Here is a 26,219-nt window from a genome sequence, read left to right as displayed (position 1 = left end):
ATTATTTAAAATGTAATAAAAACGTGAAAGAACAAAAAAACGGCATAATTAGCCAGCAGGGTGAACAGAGAAATTTTAAAAACGACTGAGCATAACACCTTCACCACCTCAAAAATAACAAAACAATTTACTTGATTAATGGCCTGAGGTTTGTTTTTTACTGTCTGAGATTTAAAATAACCCAAGTTAAAACAAATTTGACCTTTACTCTTGTAACAACTTCTTTAAGAAAATTTTGAACAAAAAAATTTAATTTTCAAATAAGTTTACACGTATTTTATAATAACATTCACTGACGCGAAAAATATGGGAAACAAAGGTCAGAGGTTTTCTTATTTTTTTTTTTTTTGCAGCTTGAAATGGGGATGAAAATTGGACTTCGCTTTTGCACTGGACATTCGTTGAAATTTAATTTAATATTCAAAAAACTGCAGTAAAATGTATCATTTTTACTTCCCGAGCCTAAGCGAAGGAACTGAAGGAAGTATTGTACAAAATGGAGTCCGTCAGCCGACTCTCTACTTTTACGTTTTCTCGATTTTTCATGACCCTAGAGTATGAAGAAATAGGTCTCCCGTTTCCGTCTGTCTGTCTGTCTGTCTGTCCATCTGCCCGTCTGTCCGTCTGTCTGCCGTCCTGATTTTTATTAGACAGGCAATCTCCAAAACTACTGGGCCGATTGTTGTCAAATTTTGTATTTATATTATGAATATCATGTGGATAGATGGTAAAACTATAACCAAAATTTGTCTAATCATCGCCACCAATAATGTGATGACGTCATTTCAAAATTGTCCATATAGAAAATGGGTTTTAATAGTATAAAGTAGTTTATGACTTCGTGTTGAGTTTTTACCTAAAACGTCCAGATTTTTGGAAAAAAATCAGAATTATAAAACATTTTGCAATTTAATTTGGAATCTGCCAAATTGAATTCTTTGAAATTTTGCAGATGGTTTAAAGTTATCATAAGAATGGTAAATTTTTGATGAAAATGTATTTGCTCATCCCCCCTAAAAAATTGATGACGTCACCTCAAAATATGGCTGAATATACCTTAAATGTGCAAAATATGATGAGTCTATACTTGTGATTTATTTTTAATACATACATAATTAATATTTTTTTAATTTGCTTATACAGGGTGTTTAAAAAAAAATAACTGAGTTGTTAAAAAATAAATATCCAATCGGAGGAAATATGCAATTTAATACCTTTTAAATTTAACAAATTTTTACAAGTTTAGGTAATAAGGGCAAAATCGTAGCTTAGCTAGCCCCGTCTATCCGCCCCCTATTTTATCAGAGTTTATGTCGTTTCCCAAAATCAGTCTAGCCCCGCCCACCCGCCCTCTATATTCTCAGAGGGTATGGCGTTTGCTAAAATCAGTCTTATCTGAGCAAGTGCTAGCCCCGCCTACCGCCACTATTTTCTCAGAGGATGTCATTTACAAGCAAGTACTAGCAAGTACTACCCTCTGAGAAAATAAAGGGCGGGTGGGCGGGGCTAATACTTAGTAAGATAAGACCGATTTTGGCAAATTACATATCCTCTGAGAAAATAGGGGGCGTGTGGGCGGGTCTAGCACTTGGTCAGGTAAGACTAATTTTGGCAAATGACATATCCTTTGGGAAAATGGGGAGCGGGCCTAGTATTTGTTAAAATAAAACTGATTTTGCCCCTATTAATCTTGTAAAAACTTGTGAAATTTAAAGGTGTTAAATTGCAAATTTCCACAGTAACGAGTTAAATTCCTAAATCTGCACGAAATGTGCAAAACATTATGAGTTTTTACTTGTAATTTATCACTGCATTCATATTTTTTAGATTTGCGTATACAGGTGTCTCAAAAAAAAAATGAATGTGTCAATTTATTTTAATTTATTTTATTGATTAAATCAGGAACGGCTCACTCTATTTTCCCAGAAAATTTTGGAAATACAATACTGTTATTTTTATTATTACACTGCACCAATCCAAGTTGATATACATGTCCTTGCAAGAATGTTGATGACGTTATGACAAAATTCTGTGAAGTAAAAACTCAACTCAAAAATGCTGAATATATTTCACTGTACTTTAGGTGCGACCTAAATTTTTATAGACTTTTATTGTTTCGGGAAAAACTGATCAATTTAAGTATAAATGGTTTTAGTTTTTGATCTCAACCTTATGGTAGGGTAAATATACTAATTTTATTATTATTTCCTAAAAATTCTGGGAAAAAATTAATTCAATTAAAATAAATTATTAGAAATTATAAGTAATAATAAATTGCTACATATTTAATTATAAAATTTGTTGTCACAAATATTTTTACGAAACGCAGATACACCATTAAACTTCACTACTAAACGCAAAATTTCATTGTGATCAGTCCAGTAGTTTTGAATATTATCTAAAAACGCAGCAAAAAAACGTCAAAAAGACGTCAAAAAAATGCTACAAAAAAACGTACAAAAAGAGGCACCAAAATAAACGACTCCGCTGAAGTACAATATGTCTCAAGCGTGTTTTTCATAGTAAAATTCGTGACGACGTCATCGACCTTTTCGGACAAAAAAAACAAAATAAAAGGAGAACAAAAAAGAGACAATAAAATCGACAAACGATGACAAAAACAGACGACAGAAAACGATCAAAAATTATTTAAAAAGGCAACAAACAAAAGAGATCAAAAGTGACAAAAACTTATGTTATTAGAAGAACTTCCATCGCCCTTGAAGTACAGTTAAAAACATTTGATTTCCTAGATAAATTAAAAACATCGATGTTGCGAATTTTATTTGTTATCTCCTGTAAGTTAAGTGTGGACTGTTAAACTACAGAAAAAGAAGAATGCTATGCGTATGTTTCAAGTGTGTTTTTCAAAATAAAATACTGTGGTGTCGTTATCTACTTTTTAGGAGGATAAAACGAGAAAAAAAGAGGACAAAAAGATATAGGTAATAAAAATGGAGGTAAAAACGAAAAAAAAAACAAACTATATGGTGCCAAAAAAGGCAATAAAAAAGCAGGCGGTAAAAAGAGCACCAAAAAGCACGACAAAAAAAAAGAAAAAGAAACAAACTAGGGCGAGGAAAAATGGTGACAAAGAAGGCTTAAAAAGTTGCAAAGAAAAACCAAAAAAATCGACAAAAAAGACGTTAAAGATTTACAAAATGTACGGTTACAAAACAACAGACAAAACAGTGACAAAAAAGGTAGAAGGGGAAAGAATACAAAAAATTCTATGACAAGGGAACAAAAAGCGACTAAAAAACCAACAAAAAAGCAAACAAAGAAAAAGGCGAACAAATATAGGCTGCAGAAAAAAATAAAAAAGCGACACCAACATGGGAGATAAACGACGGCAAAAAAACGACCAAAAAATTAGAGTTACAAAAATCGGCAAAAAAAACAAATAATCCATAAAAAAAGCGGAAACAACATCAACGACTAAAAAAATTGGTCCATCGTCCCTGAAGTACAGTTATAAAAATCCAATTTCCTATAAAAATTATAAACATTTTAGGAATTTTATTTTTTTATGATGACTGCTGCAAACTAAAATAAAGGTATGTGTAGATTGATAAAGTGTAGGTAAAGTAGCATGCTCTGCGCGTGTCTCAAGGGAGTTTTTCTCCAATGAAAAACGCGACAATAGAAAGCCAACAAAAAAAAAGGTGACAGGGAAAACGATCAAAAGACGAAAAAAGCGATGAAAGTTAGACAACAAAAAAATTGTGATAAAACACAAAAAAGCTACAAAAGGAAACGACAAAAGAACGCAAAAAAAACAAAAATGCGGCAAAAACACGAGAAAAACGTCCACAAAAGAAATACAAAAAATCCACAACAAAATAAACCATGTACTAAAAACATTTTTATTTATGTTATTAGCTGTCAAATACGAAGAAAGAAATCCATCTTTTTCAAAAAACAAATAATGCCAGTCACAGTGTAACAACAACAAATGACCAATGAGGGGAACGAACCCGCGACCTTGGTGGTACTATAAGTATATATAATTGCTGAGCCAATGCGCAGTTGTAGAAATACTGTGAAATATAATACAATTTAGACTTTTTCTATCAAAATCTTTTTGCCGAAGATGAAAACTCAAGACGGATTCATAAACTACAAGTAATACAGGAATACTCTATTGTAAAATTTAAATAGTATGTACATGCCACACAAAATGTTGAGGTGACGTCATCATATTCTTCGTGGGGATGATTAGACAAATTTGGTAGGCCAAGATATTTCTAAATACACATAAAATTTGCAACAATCGTACTTTTGGAGATTATCTGATTTATCTGTCTAATAAAAATCGATACAATCGTTGGACACCAAACGACAGACAGACAAACGGAAACGAGAGACTTATTTTTTCATACCTTAGGGGTTATGAAACGTCAAGAAAACATAATAGTAGGCATTCGCTAATCTGGACTTTGGTTCGGAAACTTAACTGCTGTAGTAGCGACGATGATTGGTCGTTGGAACGGAAAAAGAATTACAATATATAATAATTGAAACTATTGTTTGTGTTTCCACATTATAATGCAGAGAGACCACCTCTAGTTTCAGATTTTCGTGTCTAGACTGTCTGGTACGTCTAGACTTTAAAAAATATATCACTTCCAGAACCATCTCACACCACCTTCGTCGGCTTAACATAACATTTAATCTTTTTCCACAAATAGTCTAAAAGTGAACGCACAATAATCATAAAAGCACGATTTAACATTTACGCCCATGCTACGCTTTAGCGCCAGCGCTTTCTTTTGACTTCTTCCACTTCCTGTGTTTTAAACAGGAAATAGGAGCTACAACATTCCAATATATCATTCGTAATCGTATTTAAAATCCTTTGATCTCCAACCACTCGGACGATATTAAGAGAATGTCACCTGAAATATGTCTCCGAGTCGCAGTGTTATAAATGCATGCGAATTTTTTGTAGCTTTCACTCGGACAAACAGTGATAATAGGAGAGTTATGCGGCCGGTCGGGCATAAATCTAGTGGCGTTCGTGAGTGTTATTGCCAGAAGTCACGGCATTCCCCTCCGGTATGGGTTCCAACCCCTTTCGACGATGTGCAGGATATACGCGAACGTGACTGTAGCGGAGGATTAGCCGACTGAAGATCTAAAGCTCGCCGCTCTACTCGCATGAAATTGATGGCCGCCGTTCGACAGCTCGCTTCTCAAGAAGTCAGCAATATGAAAGACGTCATAAATCCGATCGCACGACTAAAACAATGTCGGGTTTTAGGTCGGTCGCATCACCAGTCACGTTATCCTATAGGAAAATACATAAAAATGATATGTGAGGGCGCTGCCTACTTCCTCCGTTTTTTCGTGACCAATAGTAGTGAAATTTCATGAGACGGGTTAGGGACTAGCTGATGTTGTAATATGCGTCAGGGGTAATGATATAACGACATGGGGGAAGGTTAGGGAGGTCACTGGATACGACCTGACACCATAACGGAATTATTTCTTACACGAACTGAAAAGGCACTCGAAGGGAAACAAAAGTCGAAGTTTTCATCGCAACGGATTAAAAGTAACCAACAGTTTGTGCTAAGGGTTATTGGAGCAAAAGATAAACAGCGACGACAGCATTTCAAAGAACATCTTTTATGTTAGGTAATACTTATTTTCTGTGTACATCGCTGCACTCCAAGTATCATGGGAAATTTTGTAAATACCACGTCACAAGAAATAAGTATTTAGCTCAGGCGCGGATACAGGATTTCGTTCAGGGGGGGGGCAATTTTTGTGTGATTTTACCTAACTACCAGAAATTCGTTATAAACAAAAAAATTTATAAAATTTTAGCTAGTATACTCTTTTTCACATAACATGGGTGACATTTGGTTCTTTTCATTACACGTATAGTGTACAGTAGAACCTCTATAATCCTAATTCCTAATTGGGAAAAAGGTGTGTTCGGATTAACGATTTGTTCGGATCAGCAATTTTCGCAAAAATCTGAAAGGGAATTGAATAACAACTTCATACACAACTGAAAACAAACTTCAAGAAATAAACCTAAATTTTATTAAACAAAAATTAAAGAATTCTTAAGCAACAATGGATAATAGATACATACTAAAAAAATATTACTGCGTGACCATAAACACGCTATCTTTTTGGAATAAATACCCCGGGATCTATACCCTGAAATTTTTCAGAATTTTTAGATGAATTTTTCAAAAATGAAATTTTCTATTATGGATTCGTATTACCTCCATTATGCAAATTTCGACCCATTCTCGACGATTTTCGAAATTTAACTAAATATATTTTCTTGTAGATTTTGGACCTCAGAAGTCACTTCTGGCTTCATTTCTTCGATAACTTAAACCATTTTTCCAGAATCGTCCAGTTGAAATATCGCAATTTTTAAAAATTTCGAAAAATTCGAATTTCACAGCGAATTTTCCGAAAATATTGCTCCGTTACCATAAACATGGTATATTTTTGGAATCAGCACGTCGGGATATATATCCCTGAATTTTTTCAGAATTTTTAGGAAAATTTTTCAAAAATGAAATTTTTCTCATGCAAATTTCGACCCATTTTCGACGATTTTCGAAATTTAACCAAATACTTTCTCTTGTAGATTTCGGGTCTCCGATAACTTCATCCGTTTCTCCAGAATTAGTTAATTAATTTAGTGCTTTGAAATATCGCAATTTTTAAAAATTTCAAAATATTCCATACAACATATTATGCAGAAAGATCTTGCGTCATTTTTGGAAGTAGATGCATGTTTTCAAGTTCAGTTCGGATTGCAGAGTTTTTGTTCGGATTAAAGAGGCATCGACTTCAAATAGCCTCTGTTCGGATTACTGGATGTTGAGACAATCGTGAGTTCGGATTATAGAGGTTGTACTGTATTTACAAAATGAAATATGATTTCAAAATTTTGAAATTGGTCAAAATAAAGTACCTCGGTCGTGTGTCAGGGGGGGGCAATTGCACCCATTGCCCCCCCCCCCTGGATCCGCGCCTGATTTAGCTAAACCCCATGTGTTTGTCGACAAGATTTTTGTAATTTACACTCGTAGTAAAAGTTATTTGTAAACATAAAACAGAATTTTTTTTTTCGTTTCCATGATAGAAAACGTAGTAAATAAACATATATGTAGGTAAAATTTGCAGACAAATAAATGATGACGTCAACTAAAAATTTTCTAAAATAAAATATTTCAATATCTGAAAAACCTTCATACCTTAATTTTTAAAATTAATAATAAGGTAATGTTGGGGAATATTTGTTGATTCCCAACTGCTTGTGCTTTTACAAGCAGTTCTGTTGGAGCACTGGAGAATTAAGTCACGGGGTACTTTCGACCAATGTTGTATTTCCTAACTCTCTTACAGTACTAACTTAAAACTAGAATGAAAATGAACAAGACACCCCCGATGCGTGCGCACGGGGTGGGGGAAATATTAGAAAATAGCGTCAAATCACAACATGCTCCCCGCGCTGAATTTAAAATTAGATAAAATTTAATTCAGTCTGTACAAGGCACTGCACACACTTTCGTAATTGGCCTTTTATACACTCCGCGCACAGTTTTTACACTTAACACTCTGCATTGACCGTCCTGCCCGGGATGTAATGCAGTAATCCTAGCGAGGGGCCATTGTAACGGTGGAGTGTTGTCCTCTTTGAGGATGACGAGATCTCCTGGTGCAGGTTGACGGGCCGGTAAACGATTCCACTTGCATCGCTGTTGTAAAGTGTGCAAGTACTCCCTAGACCATCTTTGCCAAAAGTGTTGCCGTAGTTGTTCCACCAGTTGGTAACGGGTGAGGCGATTACAGGGCACGTCCACGAGGTTGGGTTCCGGAGCGGCGATCAAGGGGGCACCAATCAAGAAGTGTCCGGGCGTCAAGGCGTTGAGATCATTCGGGTCATTGGAAAGAGGGGTTAAGGGACGTGAGTTCATGCAGCTTTCGATCATTGCCAACAAAGTGCTCATTTCATCAAAATTTAATAATGTTTTTCCTATAACCCTCTTAAGATGACCTTTGGCGGTTTTGACAGCAGCCTCCCAAATTCCACCCATATGCGGGGAATGTGGAGGTATAAAATGCCACTGTATATTTTGAATGCTAAGGATATCTATTACGCTCGATCTAAACTCACTACTTTCAAATAATGTCTTTAATTCATGCAGATGGCGATTAGACCCTACAAAGTTAGTGCCATTGTCAGAGTATAAATGACTCGGTTTACCCCGGCGTGCTATAAATCGCTTAAGTGTATTCAAGAAAGTGAGGGATGAGCACCCGCAAACCATTTCAATGTGAACCGCTTTGGTACTAAAGCAGACAAATATTACAATGTAGACTTTGACTGTTTTGGTGGTACGCCCATATCCATTTTTTATAAGAAAAGGACCTGCATAGTCCACTCCGGATATACTAAATGGCCGTGAAGGCGTAACTCGGGACTTCGGAAGATTTGACATTAAGTGTTGATAAACAATGGGTTTGACACGATAACATTTTAGGCAATTAAATATCACTCCGCGAACGGTTGCGCGAGCTGCAATGGGCCAATATTTTTGTCGTAAGGCAGATAGAGTCGCTTGACATCCCGAATGCGCGCTTTCATCGTGATATTTTTTTATTATTAACTTGGTGACTGGATGATTTTTGGGCAGTAATAATTGATGTTGTTGATCAGGTAACAGTTCCGAATTATTTAATCGACCGCCGACTCTTAAGAGTCCGAATTCATCTATGAAGGGGTTTAAATTTAGAATTTTGCTGTTTTTAGAAAGTTGTTTGTGATGCCGTAAATTGTGCAGGTCTTCCGCAAAAACTTTGGATTGCAAGCTCTTGATTACGACATCGTGGGCCCGTTGCAATTCTTCACAAGTTAAAGAACCCTTTATTGTGTTTTTCTTGTTTGTTACGCTATGCTTAAAACGCAAAATATAGGCAGTGACTCTGACTTCACCAATGAAGAAAATCTATGTAGTAAATGAAATGGATCCTCAGGCTTTTGATTAACGATAGATAAACAACAAACCGCCTTAATTTCGGGAATCACTAACTGCGGATGTTCTTTAGCCGTAAAATTGATGTGCTCTGTATTGGTTTGAAGAAATTCGGGTCCATGCCACCATAGGAGCGACTGATTTAACCGAGACGGAGTACAGCCCCGTGACAGAATATCGGCGGGGTTTTTGTTTGACGGTACGTAATGCCAATCAGCATCTGCCGAAAGTGACTGTATTTCGGCGATGCGGTGAGAGACAAAAACCTTTAAGGTCGCGGGGTTTAAACTTATCCACGACAAAACAATCGATGAATCCGTCCAGTAAAATTTTTCTCGAATCGTCACATTAAGAATCTTTGTCACCTTATCTAACATACGAGCTAATAACAAGGCCGCGCATAATTCTAAACGTGGAATTGTTAAACATTGTAACGGAGCTACCTTACTCTTAGCGCATAACAGATGGGCCCGATAAATACCCATTGAATCCCTCGTGCGCAAATATACACAGGCACCGTAGGCATTTTGGCTAGCGTCGCAAAACCCATGAAGCTGCACAGCCTCCAAAGTGTGAATAACTCTACGCGGTATTGAGATATTATCTAACGCACCGAAATTTTTAACAAAACTTTCCCAACTTGTATGTAAATCGGCAGGTAAGCTTTCGTCCCAATTAATCTTCAAAGCCCAAATTTTCTGTAGGATAATTTTAGCTGTTACGGTTATGGGTGATACTAATCCGAGTGGGTCGAAAATCTTGGCGATGGTACTCAAAATTGCTCTCTTTGTTACTTGCGGTTGGGACGATATTTTACCATTCGTAGAGAACGTAATTGTGTCGGTATCGTTATGCCAAAGCACCCCTAATGTCTTTGTGGGTTGCTGTTTGTCCAAGGACACGGTACTTTGCATATTTACCTGAAGATTACTCACTAAGCTGGGGCAGTTGGAATTTATTTTGTGCAATTGAAAACATCCCGATTGTAAAATGAAATTTACTTCGGTTAACAATTGTGAGGCTTGTTCAATGGTATCAGCCCCTGTGATGAGATCATCGACATAAAAATCGTTATAAATTAAATCTGATGCTATGGGATATTGAATTTTTGACTGATTGGCGAGTTCTATTAAACATCTTGTGGCAAGAAAAGAAGAGCTAGCAAACCCATAAGTAACGGTGTTTAATTGATAAACCTTGACCGGTTCGTTAGTATTGTGACGCCAAAATATTTGTTGGTACTTCTTATGGTCATCATGTAACAAGATTTGACGGTACATTTTTTGCACGTCGGCCGTAATTACTATTTTGTGAGTTCTAAAACGAATCAAGATGCTGAAAAGGTCCTGTTGTAAGTTGGGCCCTGTCAGTAAGTTGTCATTTATTGACTTACTGTTGCTGGTTTTTAAAGACGCGTTAAAAACTACTCGCAGTTTAGTCGTGGGAGAAGATTCATTATAAACTGGGTGATGGCTTAAAAAATACCCTGAATTGTCTGGGTTTGGAATTTCAGACATGTGTTCGAGCGACAAATAAGCATCCATAAATTCTGAGTATTGTTTCAGCAATTGAGGATTTTTGTGCATCCGCCTTTCTAAGTTGTAAAACAATTTTAACGCGCGGTCCCTTGAAGTACTTATATTCGGAGGGTCGTTTATTAGGGGTAATTTAACTATAAAGCGTCCGTCTGCATTTCTGGAAAGACCTTCCCGAAAGTATTCTTCGCACAGGTCATTGCCACTAACAGGTGTACCTTCCGCGAATTCTTCTATTTCCCAAAATTTTTTTAGTTCATTATCCAGGGATACATTGATTACGTTACAAGAGGCCGTTTTCTGATTGTACCTAGCCGCGACAGCGCTCCCCACTATCCAACCAAAATTTGTTTTTTGTAATATTGGCCCTTGTTTACCAAGTCGAATCTGACCTATGCACATGAGATCCCAAAAAATCTCGTTACCGATTAAGAGATCGACCGGTTGCGACACATTGTACATAGGGTCGGCCAACTTAACATTTGGAGGTAAATTGGCGAGTGGCGGAAATTCTGTAGACGGTACGTTGCCTGTTATTTCGGGAACAATTAAAAAATCTAATTTGGCCTCAAATGCGTTACAAATGGATGAAATTTTGACCTTTACAGCTTGTTTAATAGTGGACGAAGTGCAACCTATTCCTATCAATGGCAAATTAATATTGTGTAAATTTTGTAATCCTAAGATTTTAACGGCTCTTTCAGTGATGAAATTTGAGACGGACCCGTTATCTAACAATATGCGAAATTGCACTTGTTTACCGTTCTTACCTAAAACATTAATGACTGCGGTAGAAAGAGTGATGTTTTTGTTAAGAATTTGCGCACAATTGCTACTGGTAACCTTTAATGAGGATGTTGATGGTTCTGATTCACTTGAAGAGTTTTCAAAATGCAACAAGGAATTATGGCGCTTATGGCACTTTCTACAATTACTAGAGGCGCAGGTTTCTAATTTATGTCCACCTCTAAGGCAGTTTACACATAATTTACGTCTTTTAATTTCGGAATATCTCTGCTCTACAGATAAGTCCAAAAAACCTTGACAATTATAAATATTGTGTGATTGTTTGCAATATGGGCATACGGGTTGATTAACGGTAGAATTGACTAGATGCGAAAAACTACGATTATTAGGTATTTTATTAAGCTTCTGAAAACTATTTGAACCTGACTTGAAACTGTGGTTAGCTTCAAATGCCTCCCACATCTGGCACCTCTGCGTTAAAAATTGGAACATTGATTCCATATTTGGAATTTCGCTGGAAAGAGTGCTTTCCCATGCGACGGTCGTATGTTGATCGAATTTTGCCGCTATCATATGTATAAGCAAATCGTCCCACTGGTCAGTGGGACGTTTAATGTTTTCTAGGGCCTTTAGATTTGTGTGTAAAGTCTGTAACATTGACCTAAGTGACTTTGAATCTTACTACAAGATGAAGCTGATTGTAATTGATATACAAGTTAGATATCTACAATGTTGTCATCATATGTTGAGATTTAATGATAGCGCCAAGGATCAGATATCTGTTAAACAAATTGTGATCGAATACATCAAGAAAAATGGGGTGGAGGTCGTATACGTGACATGAGAAAACAAAGAAAATTATCTCATGGAAACGCTAGGAATAGACTGTCCCAAAATTGTCAATCTGGAAGCCATACAAGACTGTATGAAATTGACCAAAGAAATCCCAACATGTGGTAACCATATATCTAATAAAAAAATGTTCCTGTTCATTAAATATATATTTACAAATGGCTGTATTCTAAGTATATTTCCTCAGTAAATAACATAACATTAAAATGTGTTTTATTTAAACGCAAAAAAACTGTTAGGTGTAGGATTCGAACCCACGCTCCGTTTCAAGAATTAGAGCTTAAATCTAACGTCTTAAACAACTCGGCCAACCTGACTGCACTTAAATCTTTTGTTTATAAATCTGTATTTTCATACTTCGTTATATGAGAGGATCGTCAGTGTACAGAGTATGTGCAAAACACGACCTAAGGGGACATTGAACCCCCGGGTCAACAACCGACACGTGCCGACCGAAAACGTGAATGATCGCTGTGCACGACACTACCCGAACCCGACCGAACAAGGGGTCAAGTCAACCGAGGACAAGACGATGACAAACGCTAGATAAAAAGTAGTGGGGCTCATAGCTCAAATTTATTGAGGTAGCTCAAGTCAGGTCAGGTCAGGTCAGGTCATAGCTGAAATTTATTGAGGTAGGAGCCCCACTATATAACTACTAATATATAGACGTAAAAACGAAAACATATGCAGTTGAGTTATTTTATCGTGTTCAAATTTATTAAAAGCCCGGAATTATAGCAGTTTCATTTTTGGGGATACTTAGGAAATCTCTATTCAGTGTGTTTTATTGGATTTCTTCTGTAACCACTGTCGTGCTGTTTTTGCAATTAATTAAATTAATTAGTGTGTAATGATGCATTTGTTATTGATTGCTGCATATTATTTTGCAATTTTTGAATTTATTTACGTCTTGTACAATTCTGTTGGTGATTTTGTTAGTAGTAAAATATTTTGTAATAAATGATAACACAGCGTTTTCTGACTGAAAGGGTCTTAGGTTACTTGGTGTTTTATTTTTGAGTAAATTTTAAAAAAATTCTGAGGTACTCATTGTTTTGTTTTTGAAATAGATTAAAAGAACTTAGGGGCTTTTCGTTCCTTCTTTTTAACAAAAATTTAAAGAATCTTGGTATCCACAGGGTTTGTAACATAATCTTGAAAACCTTGTTTTTTCTTAACTAAGGTATCTTGGAACCCTAGTGTCCTTTTTTGAAAAATTTCTGGTGTTTTGTTTTTGAACGAATTTCAAAAAATCTTGAGACACATCGTGTTTTGTATCTAAAAGAAACTTAAAGAGACTTGGGGCCTGTGGTGTTTTGCTTTTGAAAGAATTTTAAGAATTTGGAGATCCCTAGTACCTTGATTTGAAGAATTTTTTTAAAATGTTGGGGATTCCTAGAGTTTTGACTTTAAAAAAGGCTTAAAAGAATCTTAGGACCCTTGGTGTTTTTTTTTTTAGTTAAAGAATGTTGAAATCCCTGTATTTTGCTTTTAAATTAAAAGAACAATGATTGATTTTGTCCGATCTGAATCAAATAAATGATCTTATACTGTACAGAAGTAAAATTAGTCCTTAGAATTAGAAGAGGGCGGGTGTAGTATTTACGGAGATAAGGCTGATTTTGGCAAATCATATATCTTCCAAAAAACAAAAGGTGGGTGGGCGGGGCTAATATTTGATAAGATAAAACTGATTTTGGCACTTTTGACATTTTAGACTTTTTTTTAACTAGAAGAGGTCAGGTCACGGTAGGTCAAGTCAGGTCAGATGCATGAAATAAGAAATAAATTTTATAGCGAATAGTAGGTATAACCATGGCCGACTAGTATAAAGATTTTGGCCTGTCCAAAGGAATGCCAAAGGTACCATACGTGCTGCCATCTATTAATAATTCAAAAACGACAAAAGAATTATTAACACTTTTTGAAAGGCACAAAGGCATTCATACCGAAACAAACCACCATTACACGTTTTGATGTCCCATAATGTCAAGTCAAATTAAAATTTTGCTAAATTATTAAGTGTAATTATTAATAGATGGCAACACGTATCGTACCTCTTGGACAGGCCATAATCTTTATACTAGTCGGCCATGGTATAACAAAAGAAGTTATAGTTTAGCAATTTTATTACTTTTTTCACATCCTAGATTTTATTATTAGTTTCCACTACCACTCGACAAAAAAGGATAATTAGCCCCGCCCACCCACCCAGGCTCCATTTCGGTGATTGGTTTTATCCGCTCTGAATAGGTGGAATGATCTTATACTGAACAGAAATAAAATTAGTCGTTAGAATGAAAAGAGTGGGTGGGCGGGCGGGGCTAATATTTGCCAAGATAAGACAGATTTTGGCAAATGACATATCCTACAAGAAAATACAGGGTGGGTGGGCGGGGCTAGTATTTGATAAGATAACACTGATTTTGGCACTTTTGACATATATGTGAAAAAAGTTACAATTAACACTTTTTTTACTTTTTTCACATTCTTGATTCTATTAGTTTCCACTCTCACTCGACAGAAAAACATAATTTTTTCTCGAAAAAATATTGACTTCAATTTTTTTTTATTCTTGGTAGCGTTTGCTGTTTTGCTGTTGAAAGAGATTGAAAGAACCTTGGAGGCCTCGAGTCTTTTTTTCTTTAAATAGTTTGAAAGAATCTGGGGTTGCTAGCGTCTTTTTAGAGGAACTGAAGAAAATATTGGGGAATTTTAGTGTTTTATTTTTTCAAGAATTTTAAAGAATCTTGGCATACCTAGTGTTTCTTTTTAAAGAATTTATAAAAATCTTGAGGCCTCTGGTGTTTTGCTTTTGAAAGATGTTAAAATAAGCTTGAGGCCCCTGGTGTTTAGTTCTTGGAAAAATTTAAACAAAATCTTGGCATCCTTAGTGTTATTTTTTGAAGAATTTTCAAACATTTGAAAAACTTTTAAAAAATCTTCAGATCCTTAGTGTCTTTCCTTCAAGAATTTTTTAAAAATATTGAGGTTTCTTAGTGGTTTGCTTTTGAAAGAGACTAAAAGATTTTTGAGAATAATTTGTGTTTTGTTTTTGTTTTTCAATTAAAGAATCTTAGAACTCCATTTGTTTTTCCTGAAGACTGTTAAAACATCTTGGGGCCTTATGGTGTTTTGCTTTTGAAAGTGTTAAAAGAACCTTGGGGACTTCTGATATTTTTTTCCTTGAAAGGATTAGTATCTTCTTTGGAGATTTTAATACAATCTTGAATCTCCTAGTGTTTTGCTTTTGAAATAGATTTTAAAAAATTTAGGATCCTTGACGGCTTTTTTTTTTTAGTTAAAGAATGTTAAGAACCGCCTTGCCTTTTTTTGAAGAATTTTAAAAATTCTTGGGAGCTTCTGGTGTTTTGCTTTTGACAGAGAATAAAAGAATCATGAGGGCCTCTCTTGCTCAGTTTTTGAAAGAATTTTAAAAAATCTTAAGGAGCTGTGATGGTTTGTTTTTCTAAAGATTGTAATTGAAACAGATTAAAAGATTCTTGGAGATCTGGGGTGTATAGTTTTTGAAAGAATTTTAAAGAATCTTGGGATCTCTAGCGTCATCTTTTAAAGAATTTGATAAAATCTTGGGGCTCATGGTGTTTTCCCTTTTTTAAATTAAAAACACATTGGAGGCCTGTGGAAAACATGAAACTGCAGCAAGTACAACTTTTAAAAGGTCTTCAAATTTAATTCGACCTTATATCTGCTTCTTGGTTGCTTATCGAAAATCAGTTTTCAACTAAGAACGTCAATATTCACAAGAAGATCTAAATGTAATATTTCTCAAAGAATGGCATAAAAATAGAACATTAAACTTAAAAAATAACGTATTCCAGTAACATACTAGTTTGTTTGTTTGTTTTATTAAAACTGTCCTGATTTTAGACAAACTTTAAATAAAAATGTTTCTTTTCTTCGTTTAAACTATGTACAAACAATTAAACTGTTTTTAAAGACTAGTTAAAAACGTTTCACGCTAGTATTAGTTAAAGAAATTCTATTATATACTTATATTTATTTCTAAAATAACAGCATTTTAAATCTATTACGTTCTTTTCGTATTGGGAACCACTGTGTATTATATTGTCAGTGATGATTTATTAGTCCTAGTGGAGTTACATATCATCAAAATTGAGTGAATTACAACAAACTAATACAAATATTTACATGCGTGATAAATATTTCAAATAACTTGTTTCTATTTGACATTTTATGCTCACATCGTGCCACAAGAACTCATTTTTTTTTATAAAATTAATAATTTAGTAATTAGTAATTTGTCGACTGTCCCCTAGATGCTCGTGTATCTTTTTTATGTTTATAAAATCTGCCACGACTCTTTAGCTTTTAGACAACGGTTTTCTGAAGTTTAGCATATCTAGATAACAAACCTCTAGGATGTCATCACGGGTAATGACATGTGATAACAAAATATTAATTTCCGTAGATCCTTCCCTCTCACCTTTCTCTTTCCTTAACGAGTAAATGATAAAATTAAGATATTCAAACATCGTCGCTATAGAGTGGTAGGATTGATTCATATGCCTTCCAGACATATGTTTATTTCATCCTTCGTGAACACAGCTTTCAAGTCTCGGTCTTTCCTTCATTACCTTATAATGAATTTTGTGCATTTCCCATTCAACACAACCTCACTAACTTGGAAAATCGATATAACATTAAATATTAACAACTAAAACATCATCAAATTTCTTTTATTGTTTCAAATTATACTTATCATAGAGTAGGTAATTGTGTTTTTCTATTTACGCCATTTACCCATCTCTTTTATTATCCGTTCGATCGTTTTATTGCTAGATCTACAAATTAACCTTCACCCTATTTATAAGGGTTGCAACTTAAATTTGCCTGCAACTATCCCATGGGAAAACGTTCCGCAAATCCTTCTTTGTTCGGGTCTGAAAATTGCGTATTTAATTCATGGTAATAAATATTGCGTCTACTGGCGTCTTAACATAACCCATAAACTGAGGTAATTCAAGTTTTTATTTCTCGCTTGTTAACTAGGCGTTTCGTAACTTCTAAAGTATGAAAAAGTAGGTCTCCCGTTTTCGTCTGCATTTTTTACTTTTTTTTGTATTACTGTATGTTCGACAGAAAAATAAAATTTAGAGTAAACAGTTTTATAACTTATCTAAAAAACTGGACGTATTTAGTTTGTGAATTGTACTTCTTGCTTTGAAAAATTTAAATGAAGGCAACAGTCTTCGAGTCAAACTGAATACGTATTGTTCAAAAATTTACAACTTTCATTAAGTTCCTGCCGGTTCCACCTAGCACGTTTATCTAAAAAACATTTTAATATATTTTCATTATCTTCCTTTTTTATTTTTATTCGGTATTATTATTACTTTTTTATGATCATTATCACGTCGGAAAGTTCAGCAAAGTCGCAACGATCGTCTTACTTGTGTTATTTACGCCTTCCTATACAAAAATCGACCTTATTTAAATTCTTTGAAAGAGCAGGGACGACGCTTTCGCTTCCTTCCACCCTACCTCGTAATAGTTCTCAGATAACCGAATAAAGTGAGTGCAACCCTCGCATAACGTAATAATTAATAACTTAAAATATGGTGTCATTAACACCCTGGCCATGTGTTTGCTGACACGACCGCGGGCGTTGTGCAACCAAGAGGGAGCAGGTAAGGATTATGAAGATTAATGGTAGAAGTATGAAATCTAAAGCAGAAAATGGTATCTTATTTCGTTTTTAATTTTTCACACTTTTGATGTATGAGCTTCTTGCGACGCCATAAATGGAAGCCATTTAAATAATAAAGCTCTTCGTTCGGAATCAGCAGGATTTGTTTAATTCAGTTTAGGGACGTCGGACTGAATAGAGCGAATTTTCTTCGGACATTTCATAAATTGGTGTCGGCGGGTGAAGTCTAAATTAAATGAGGCCTTGACGTCACCAGAAACCTGGACCAAGTCGTGAATAAGTCATATGACCTGATGGTATTATGTTGTTGGTGCGTTAGTGATTTATCAGTCAATTAGGGAACAATGTGTATATAATATAAGTACATTGTGTTTGTATTGCGGATGTGCATATATTATTATTCCTTAACCATATCAATTTCGGTCAGTTGAATTCAAGGTAGATGTACATGTATACAGGGTGATTTCGAAATATTTGGAATAAAAGAATGGGGAATAGCTCACAATAAGATTTATTGCAGTCTGTAAAGTCCACATTCCTGAGTGGTAGCAATGTCTAGAAAAAAATATATGAAATTAAATATAAATTGTTATACAAGCCACTGGTAGCATTTCTTGATCTACCATAACCATTATTCAATGAGTGGGATAGAACGACTAAGATTAAGAACTAAAAAACTGAATGTCTAAATAACCATTTTCCTAACTAGTGGGTCGGTAGAAACGGCCCTAACCGGGCCTCCGTATTCACCCGATCTCAATCCGTGCGAACGCCTGAAGCCTGTACTTCTAGTCAAGGACAACATTTTCAACATTTATTGTAAAAAGGTAGTAGCATTCTAAGTAGCTCTTATGTTTGTACTAGTAAACAATGTGTGACAAGGGCCAAACATCCGTCAGAATAAAAAGTCGATCACCATGAATCATTGTCAAAAATCGGTCCTTCTCAGAACCACCACTTGTTTCTACAACTAATAGTCTTTCACATTGACCTTTAACAATGAATGAATACTTGAATGAGCGAATGATAATAACCAGCAAAAAGTCGTATAGCGTTTTTATTCAAACATTTTTCCACCTACTGTTCACAGGTTTCTCCAACTGTTTTCTCAAATGTAAAGAAAACATGCTTATTTACGCAGTGACAGTATCGGCGAAAATTTATGTTGATTTGAAATGAAAAAGTTACAAAAATATCGTTCTGAATATACATAGACTTATCACACGAAATTAAAATTCCACCTCATGTCGACAAAGCGCTTCCCGCCCTTGCTACCTTCTTTCAGCAAATAAATAAGTCACTTAGCGACATCGTCGAAAATCTTCTAAATAATCCCCCGTCGGGCCGCCACTGCACGCGATCCCCGTTAATTAGCTGAAAGTATCGGCCCCGAAGTAGCGCGTTGCGGGACGCCGGCAAATGAATTTATTTAAAAACCATTCATCTTGATATGCGACCCCGGATCGAATAATTTGTCGTGTGGGAACATCGTCCGCGTAGCAGGAACACGGCCGGAGCGAGCTGTCGAAGCGGGTTTATTCCTCCGGTGTATCTCGCATGCAGCGCTCCGGTCGCATGTCCGCCAAACATAACTCGAGCTACTGTTGATTTACCGACGCTAACCGGTCGAGACTGCGTTATATTTAAAACAATCTTTACTTTTTCCAGGGACCTATCGCACGGAGTTTCGAGGAGAGGTGCCGGCGAAGTGGCATTAAATTGAGTGGTCCTTCGATGGCAGATAGAGCGTTAATGAGTGTCTAACATTAGAATTAACCCCATGACGTGTCGCTAACAAGAGCGGCGACTGGTGGGCTAATTGGGCCGGCGTGTGGGGTGGCTCTGGGACGGTTATTTATAGAATTCGCGTGATTTATGAGCTATTATCTTATTCAAAGTTCTTCGTTCATAAGGAATTAATGTTATTTTATCGGTCCCTCGCTGGTTGAAACGATTCCGGTTGTAGTAGTCGAGCTTGAAGAGGGTAAACGTCAGACTGAAACATGAGCGTTAATTTAAATACGCGGCTGAATTAGTTTCTTAAAACTGGTATCACATCCTGACACTCCCGCCTGATGACATTCTGCATAAACTCGCGACTAATTAAATGGGGATCCAACGCGAGTGATTATTTTTTGGCACGAACGCCAATGACTGGCGCGATTATTCCCCGGTGATTATAGTCCCCATGGAGTCTCATACACACAAACCTCTAAAAATTTGGCCTTGTAGAGCAGACACACTTTGTTTAATATTTTGGTTAATTTTCTGTGTGAAATGTTTTATTATCATATTTAATCCTGAAAAATAATAATCCCAAGGGACGACCAACATAGTAGAAATAGATGGGCAAAGAAAAAAAAGATTATTTGCTGAAAACTAAAAAGAGAAGAGTCTAGAAAACTCAAAAAGAAAGAAGACAATTCTGAGGAGATAGAGACAATCTCCTCTTTATGTCAACTAGGTTGTATACCTTCCAAAAACAAAGGAAGCCAAATCACGAAAACAGTAAGAGACAGAGCAAGGCGAAAAAGAAGAAAAACAATTTAGTAAGGCATGGCGAGGAAAGGGAGAAAATTTAAAACCAAGACCAAAATATCAACAGGACTTTTTATCGGTTTAGACCGTATCAGTTTTGACAGGGATTTTGAAGTTTCACCCATTTTTGTAATGAGTATTAAAATGACTTCGATCTTTGTTGTAAATTTTTATGGTTTCTCGATTTTTCTATTGACCAAGATTGCTACTGAAACTTCTTATCTTAGGAGAAATATGAAAAAATTGCTCTGAAGATTATTAATAATATTTTGTGATAAAATATCAACCGATTGTTGAAATGAAGGACAGAATCGCATCGATTCACTGCTGAGAACTGTGATAACAGCGTTGAGTCATCAACTGAAGTTTTTCTCACCTAAATCGGACGGAATCGCCCGCTGTTGGATGTATGATTGTTATTCATACATACGTACCGAAAAAGATTGATATAAATGATACACAAATATGTGCTGTGTAACACTGTATTTACTTGTTGTTGACGGTTCGAAGTCTATGTACAAAGTGGTTAAAATCGGAAGTGATACATTGCAGGTAAAAGAGAAAGTTGGGGACGCTTGTTGACAAGGGTTGCGGTTGGTAGGTAAAACCGAAACCCGAACATGGTCCGGCGCCTTGAAAGAACTAACTTTCAACATGACAAAGTATAACATTTGCAAATATGAAATACATAATGTGTCTACATGACAGGTACATACATTGACAATGAAATAGAGTACAGAACACATAGAAAAAAAGGGGTAAATTTAGACACTGCACATTTGTTTATGTCGGAAGCACACACAGCTTAGTCACTTGCAGGTTAATCACATCATGCGCGGTTCTCACTGTCACTACGCGAATGGGGGCATGTAGACCGGGATGAACAGTAATAACGCGTCCCAGTGGTCCATATAAGCGGGGGTGTGTGGTCTTCCTTAACGACCACCAAATCGTCCACCTTATGCTGTTGCGGCTGGCCTTGGTCCAATTTGGGCGATGATGAAGTTGGCCCATATGTTCTGCTGTCCACCGTTTCCAAAATTGCTGCTGAGTGCGGCTGAATTGTTGCCACCTGGAGAGCCGGTTCGTTGAGACCGTGGTGACGTTATCCTCTGAAATAACAGTTAGAGGGGTTCCAACGAGGAAGTGACCGGGAATTAAAGGAGTCAAGTCATTTGGATCTTTGGACATGGCGGTTAACGGGTACGAATTCAAACACGTTTCGACTTGTATTTGCAACGTCTACATTTCTTGCAAATTAAATAAAGATATACCAGTAACGCGCTTTAACTGACTTTTCGCAGATTTGACCATTGCTTCCCCGATAGTCCCCATATGTGGTGCGGAAGGCGGAATGAAATGAAAATTGATGTGGTTAGTTGTCAAATCATTCAGCAAATTTGTATTCGAAGCCCGTTTAGCTAAAGTGACACGTGCTTGGTAAAGCACGGGATCATCCCACCACAAAGTTTTTTCGTATCGTCTGTCTTCGGGTTGAAATAAAATTTGATGATACATGTTACAAATGTCCGCAGTAAAAGCGACCTCATGCGCCCTAGATCGAATTATTGCATTGGAAATGTCGTTTTGTACTTTTGACCCTGTACTGAAACAAGCATTTATGCTTTTTCCGACTGATGGTTTGACTGACCCATCAAACACTACGCAAATCTTTTCAGTGACCCCGTCATTTTTGGAAACCGCATGGTGAGGCAAAAAATGACGGGGTTCACTTTCGATTTTTTGCTCTGTCAATGAACCTAGTAAAAGCATGTGATCTAAATTAATGTTTTCTTTTATAAAATTATGATAGTTGATTTCTAACATAATATTTTTTGCGAACTTAAGTTCCGATGAGTACAATCGTTGAAGCGCGATTTCTTTCGAATTCCTCAAAATTGGGAAACTCTTGCTAAAGGTTAATCTGACTTGAAATCGTCCGTTCGACAATCGAGTGGCATTGTTAATAAAATAGTTCTCCTGTTGCATTTCAGGAGCTGTGAGCGACTTGTCATCGCTTGAATGGCTTTCAAGTTTGCAGAACTTTTCAACTTGCTTTTCTAAATTGACATTATTGACCGCGCAATGTAGATTTTGACGAGTGTTACTGGTGGGGCATCCGTGCAATGGCCCCCCTGCAATCCAACCCAATAAAGTTTTCTGTAATATTAGGCCACGTCCTATTGTTTGAATTTGACCTACACATAACAGTTGCCAAAATAATCCAGCTCCGATTAACAGATGGATTGGCTGTGACAAATTGAAATTAGGATCGGCAAGTTTTACCGCTTCAGGTATGTCCAGCTCATCTTTAGAAAAGGTACGGACAGGTATGTTCTTCGAAATTTTTGGGATTACCAGACAATTTAAAGCTGTTGTAAATGAGTAATGCAACGACTCGATCTGTACCTGAACCTTTTGTCTAGCGGTCGTATTTGAACATTGAATACCTGCTACGACCACATTTGCATTTTCTGTACTTAAACCCAATTTGTTAGTGGCGGCTTCAGTAATAAAATGCGATTCTGAACCCACGCCTAACAAAGCCCGGAATTTTTGAAATTTGTTTTTACAATCCTTTATTAGAATTATTGCTGTAGACAAAACGGCTTGTGGAAAAAGGGCGGATGAGCAATAAACTCCACTGGTACTAGGCTGGTTTTCGTTTGAATGGGAGGGTTGGTCACTATGTAAAAGTGTATTATGTTTCAATTGGCATAATTTACATGACATAGATTAACAGCTATGGGACGTATGCGATGGTTTGAGACAATTTTGACATAATTTCAACCTATCTACCTGAGACCTTCTTTCCGAAACACTGAGTTTTAAAAAGGTAACACAGTTGTAAATTAAATGAGATTTTTTACAAAAATAACAAGTGGATTGTGTACTATTGCGATTTACTGCCGCTGTAAATGTAGACACCTTTTGTGTTTTAAATGTATTATAAAAAGGTAGCCATTCAGTATAAATTCCGCTAAACGGTTTAATAACATTCGGGAGCAACTGCACCGATGGTGACGGTGTGCTCGTAGGTGCGTTACCTTGCGGTGCAGGTGAAGATGTGTTAACGCGTTTTTGTTCAATAGCATCTTCGACATCTGCACATAAATCGTAATACGCGTTTTCAAAATAAAGTCTTGTGGCAGCTTGTTCTAAATCGGGGGTGGCGTCATCAAGAGCTTCAATCTGAGAATGGATTTTGTCAAACTGAGCCTTAATACGTACAAAATCGCGCAATCTTACTCTTAGTCGAGAAGCGGATGTACTTAGATTGTTTGTTTCAAACCACAACTTGAAACGCGATATTTCGTCGTGAATGCGATTTCTTTTTAAGAATAAAATTTGTAAATTTCCTGCATCCTCTGGTGTAGGATTTGAGTCCGAAAATGTTTCGGCATTGTCGTCACCTTCCGCGCCTGCCATGTGTGGAGTATCGAAAGTTTGCGAACGCGTCATAACCATTTGAAAACCGCTTAGTTGAAATACGTAAAACTGGTACAGTTCGGGCAAGGTAAATGGTACTTGCCAATGAAATTTAAATAAAATGGCGTACAATTACGGTCGAATGCGTGCTTGACCGGAAATAGATAAAGAAAAGGAATAGTTGGAACCCACTCACCGCAATAAGGCCCTCTGGCACCTGGGACGGCTAGACTGATTCGCTGCTCTCCTGTCCGGTTGGGAATTTCCAATGGCTGGATCCCGTCTCCCGATGCAGGCGTCGAAAATTGCCAAAACCGTAATAAGATCACCTGGAGCCTGGGTGAATTGACTGGATGGGCTGAATTCGCTGCTCTCCTGCTCGGTAGGGAACTCCGATGGCCGGTAGGTCACGTCTCCCGATACAGGCGTCGAAAATTACCAAAAACGTGATAAGGTCACTTGGAACCTTGGATGAAACGACTGGATGGGCTGGATTCGCTGCTCTCCTGTCCGGTAGGGAACTCCGATGGCCGGTAGATCACGTCTCCCGATACAGGCGTCGAAAAATGGCACCACCGCGTTTTATTGTTGAATTCACAGCACTGGATCACACATGTGGAGAGATCCGGCTCGAAGGACCAATGTTGGATGTATGATTGTTATTCATACATACGTACCGAAAAAGATTGATATAAATGATACACAAACATGTGCTGTGTAACACTGTATTTACTTGTTGTTGACGGTTCGAAGTCTATGTACAAAGTGGTTAAAATCGGAAGTGATACATTGCAGGTAAAAGAGAAAGTTGGGGACGCTTGTTGACAAGAGTTGCGGTTGGTAGGTAAAACCGAAACCCGAACACCCGCGTTCTATAAAATCAAAGTTACCAGAACTATTCCAAAATCGGGCAGCGTTGTTTAGTTTGTATATTAATAGTTTTTATTGAAACGTCATTGAAATTAACACGTTCGAGATAATATTAATGTTTTTGAACTAAAAAAGGAAAAATATGTTGACAACAAAAATCCTCCTCGATCAATCTGATCCACCAGAAATAGCAACTGAACTGAAAAAATTTCGTAATTTAAGAAAACAGTGATAACACTTGTCGAGATTGTACACGTGAGAGTGACACAAAGAAACTAAACTAAACATTTTCTACGAATTGCAATAACTGGATCTGAATGCGATAGTCCAGACTTTTTTACTACTTCGACTTCGCTTATTAAATAAAACATTTCATTTTATTTTGGTTTTTGATGTTTTAATTCAGATATGGTTAATTATACCTTGTCTAGATCTAGGGAAGGCAAACATTTCTCTAGAGGACGCTCAGTATCCCCTGACCTCTCTTTAGGTACGGCCCTGTCTAGAGGTCATGAAATGTAGAGAAAAAGTGAAAGTAGTAAGTTGCTCGATGGACTTCCTTAACTTACGCTCAATAAGTAAAAATGGCCTCTCACCAATCATAACAACTTGAAATGTTTATGGTTATACATCGAAAGAATGTCACGTAGAAATTAGTTCGAGTTGAGTGAGTTAGTTGCCTCGAAAGCAGTGGCGGCTCGTGACCACTTGAAATGGGGGGACACAATTTGATTGATGAGTTAAATATGAAGATATAAAACAGGTTGTTATTATCAATTGTGTGACGGAAATAAATACAAAAATACATTCAAAAAAAGTAAAAAAAGATTTCTCCATACCTTTTTGCCTTCGGTTAAAATTTTACGTTCATGGCATCTAAAAGTTCATTTTGAATAGTTTTCGGCGTTCCTTTAAAAACCGTTGCTTCTTTCAAATGATCTGATAAAGTCCAATTCAGCCATAAAATCAATCAGACCTCGAAATATACTTGGATTTTGTGATTCCCTACTTCCGTCATGTCCACCTAAAGCAAGTTCAAACACTGTACAAAATTTTATGTACATTATCAATCGTCGTAATATATGGCGATTTTTGTCGACCCTGAATTACCGAGAAGATTGTCCAAAAATTTTTATCATACGTGTTCGCGCAGAATGAAAATTAATAGCGACAGTAAATCAATCCTGCAGAGCACGCTTGGAATGGGTTACCAGTCCAGTTGTGATGAAGTGTGGTTTCCATGGCAACGGTGTAAACAAAACATCTAAATCAGCCATGATTCTCGGTCTCTGTGCCGGGCTTTTATCAGCATTTCATCAGAAATAACATAGCATATATCCAAGACATGTCTTTAGATGTACATATGTGGATGTAAGTTTTGATACATTTTATACAAGTGGAGAGAGATAAAAAATTAGTTTTGATAATTATGACACAAATCTCCGGATAATTTTTTAAATATTAAAATTTACTATTTTACCGTGTCCAGTGTGTTTGTAGACGTTGTAATTTTGGGGGGTACGTGCCCTTGTGCCCCCC

The 26,219-nt window shown here is 36.5% G+C and overlaps 1 protein-coding gene across 1 annotated transcript; it reads right to left on the bottom strand.

The window, feature by feature from the left end:
• Positions 1-7,517: 7,517 nt before the first annotated feature.
• LOC135128809 (uncharacterized) lies at positions 7,518-11,953 on the bottom strand. The gene is made up of 2 exons (XM_064055887.1): positions 9,047-11,953; positions 7,518-8,936 (listed from the first exon to the last, which is right to left on the bottom strand). Exons 1-2 carry the CDS (start codon positions 11,951-11,953, stop codon positions 7,518-7,520), a joined length of 4,326 nt encoding a protein of 1,441 aa, XP_063911957.1.
• Positions 11,954-26,219: the final 14,266 nt, after the last annotated feature.

Source organism: Zophobas morio, unplaced genomic scaffold (assembly GCF_036711695.1).
Source record: "Zophobas morio isolate AGI-343-1 ecotype UQ-CSIRO unplaced genomic scaffold, CSIRO_AGI_Zmor_V1 ptg000014l, whole genome shotgun sequence".
In the NCBI taxonomy this organism is placed as follows: Eukaryota; Metazoa; Arthropoda; class Insecta; order Coleoptera; family Tenebrionidae; genus Zophobas; species Zophobas morio.
The sequence above is the reverse complement of the archived record's forward strand: the minus strand, read 5'-3'. Positions and strand labels throughout refer to the sequence as shown.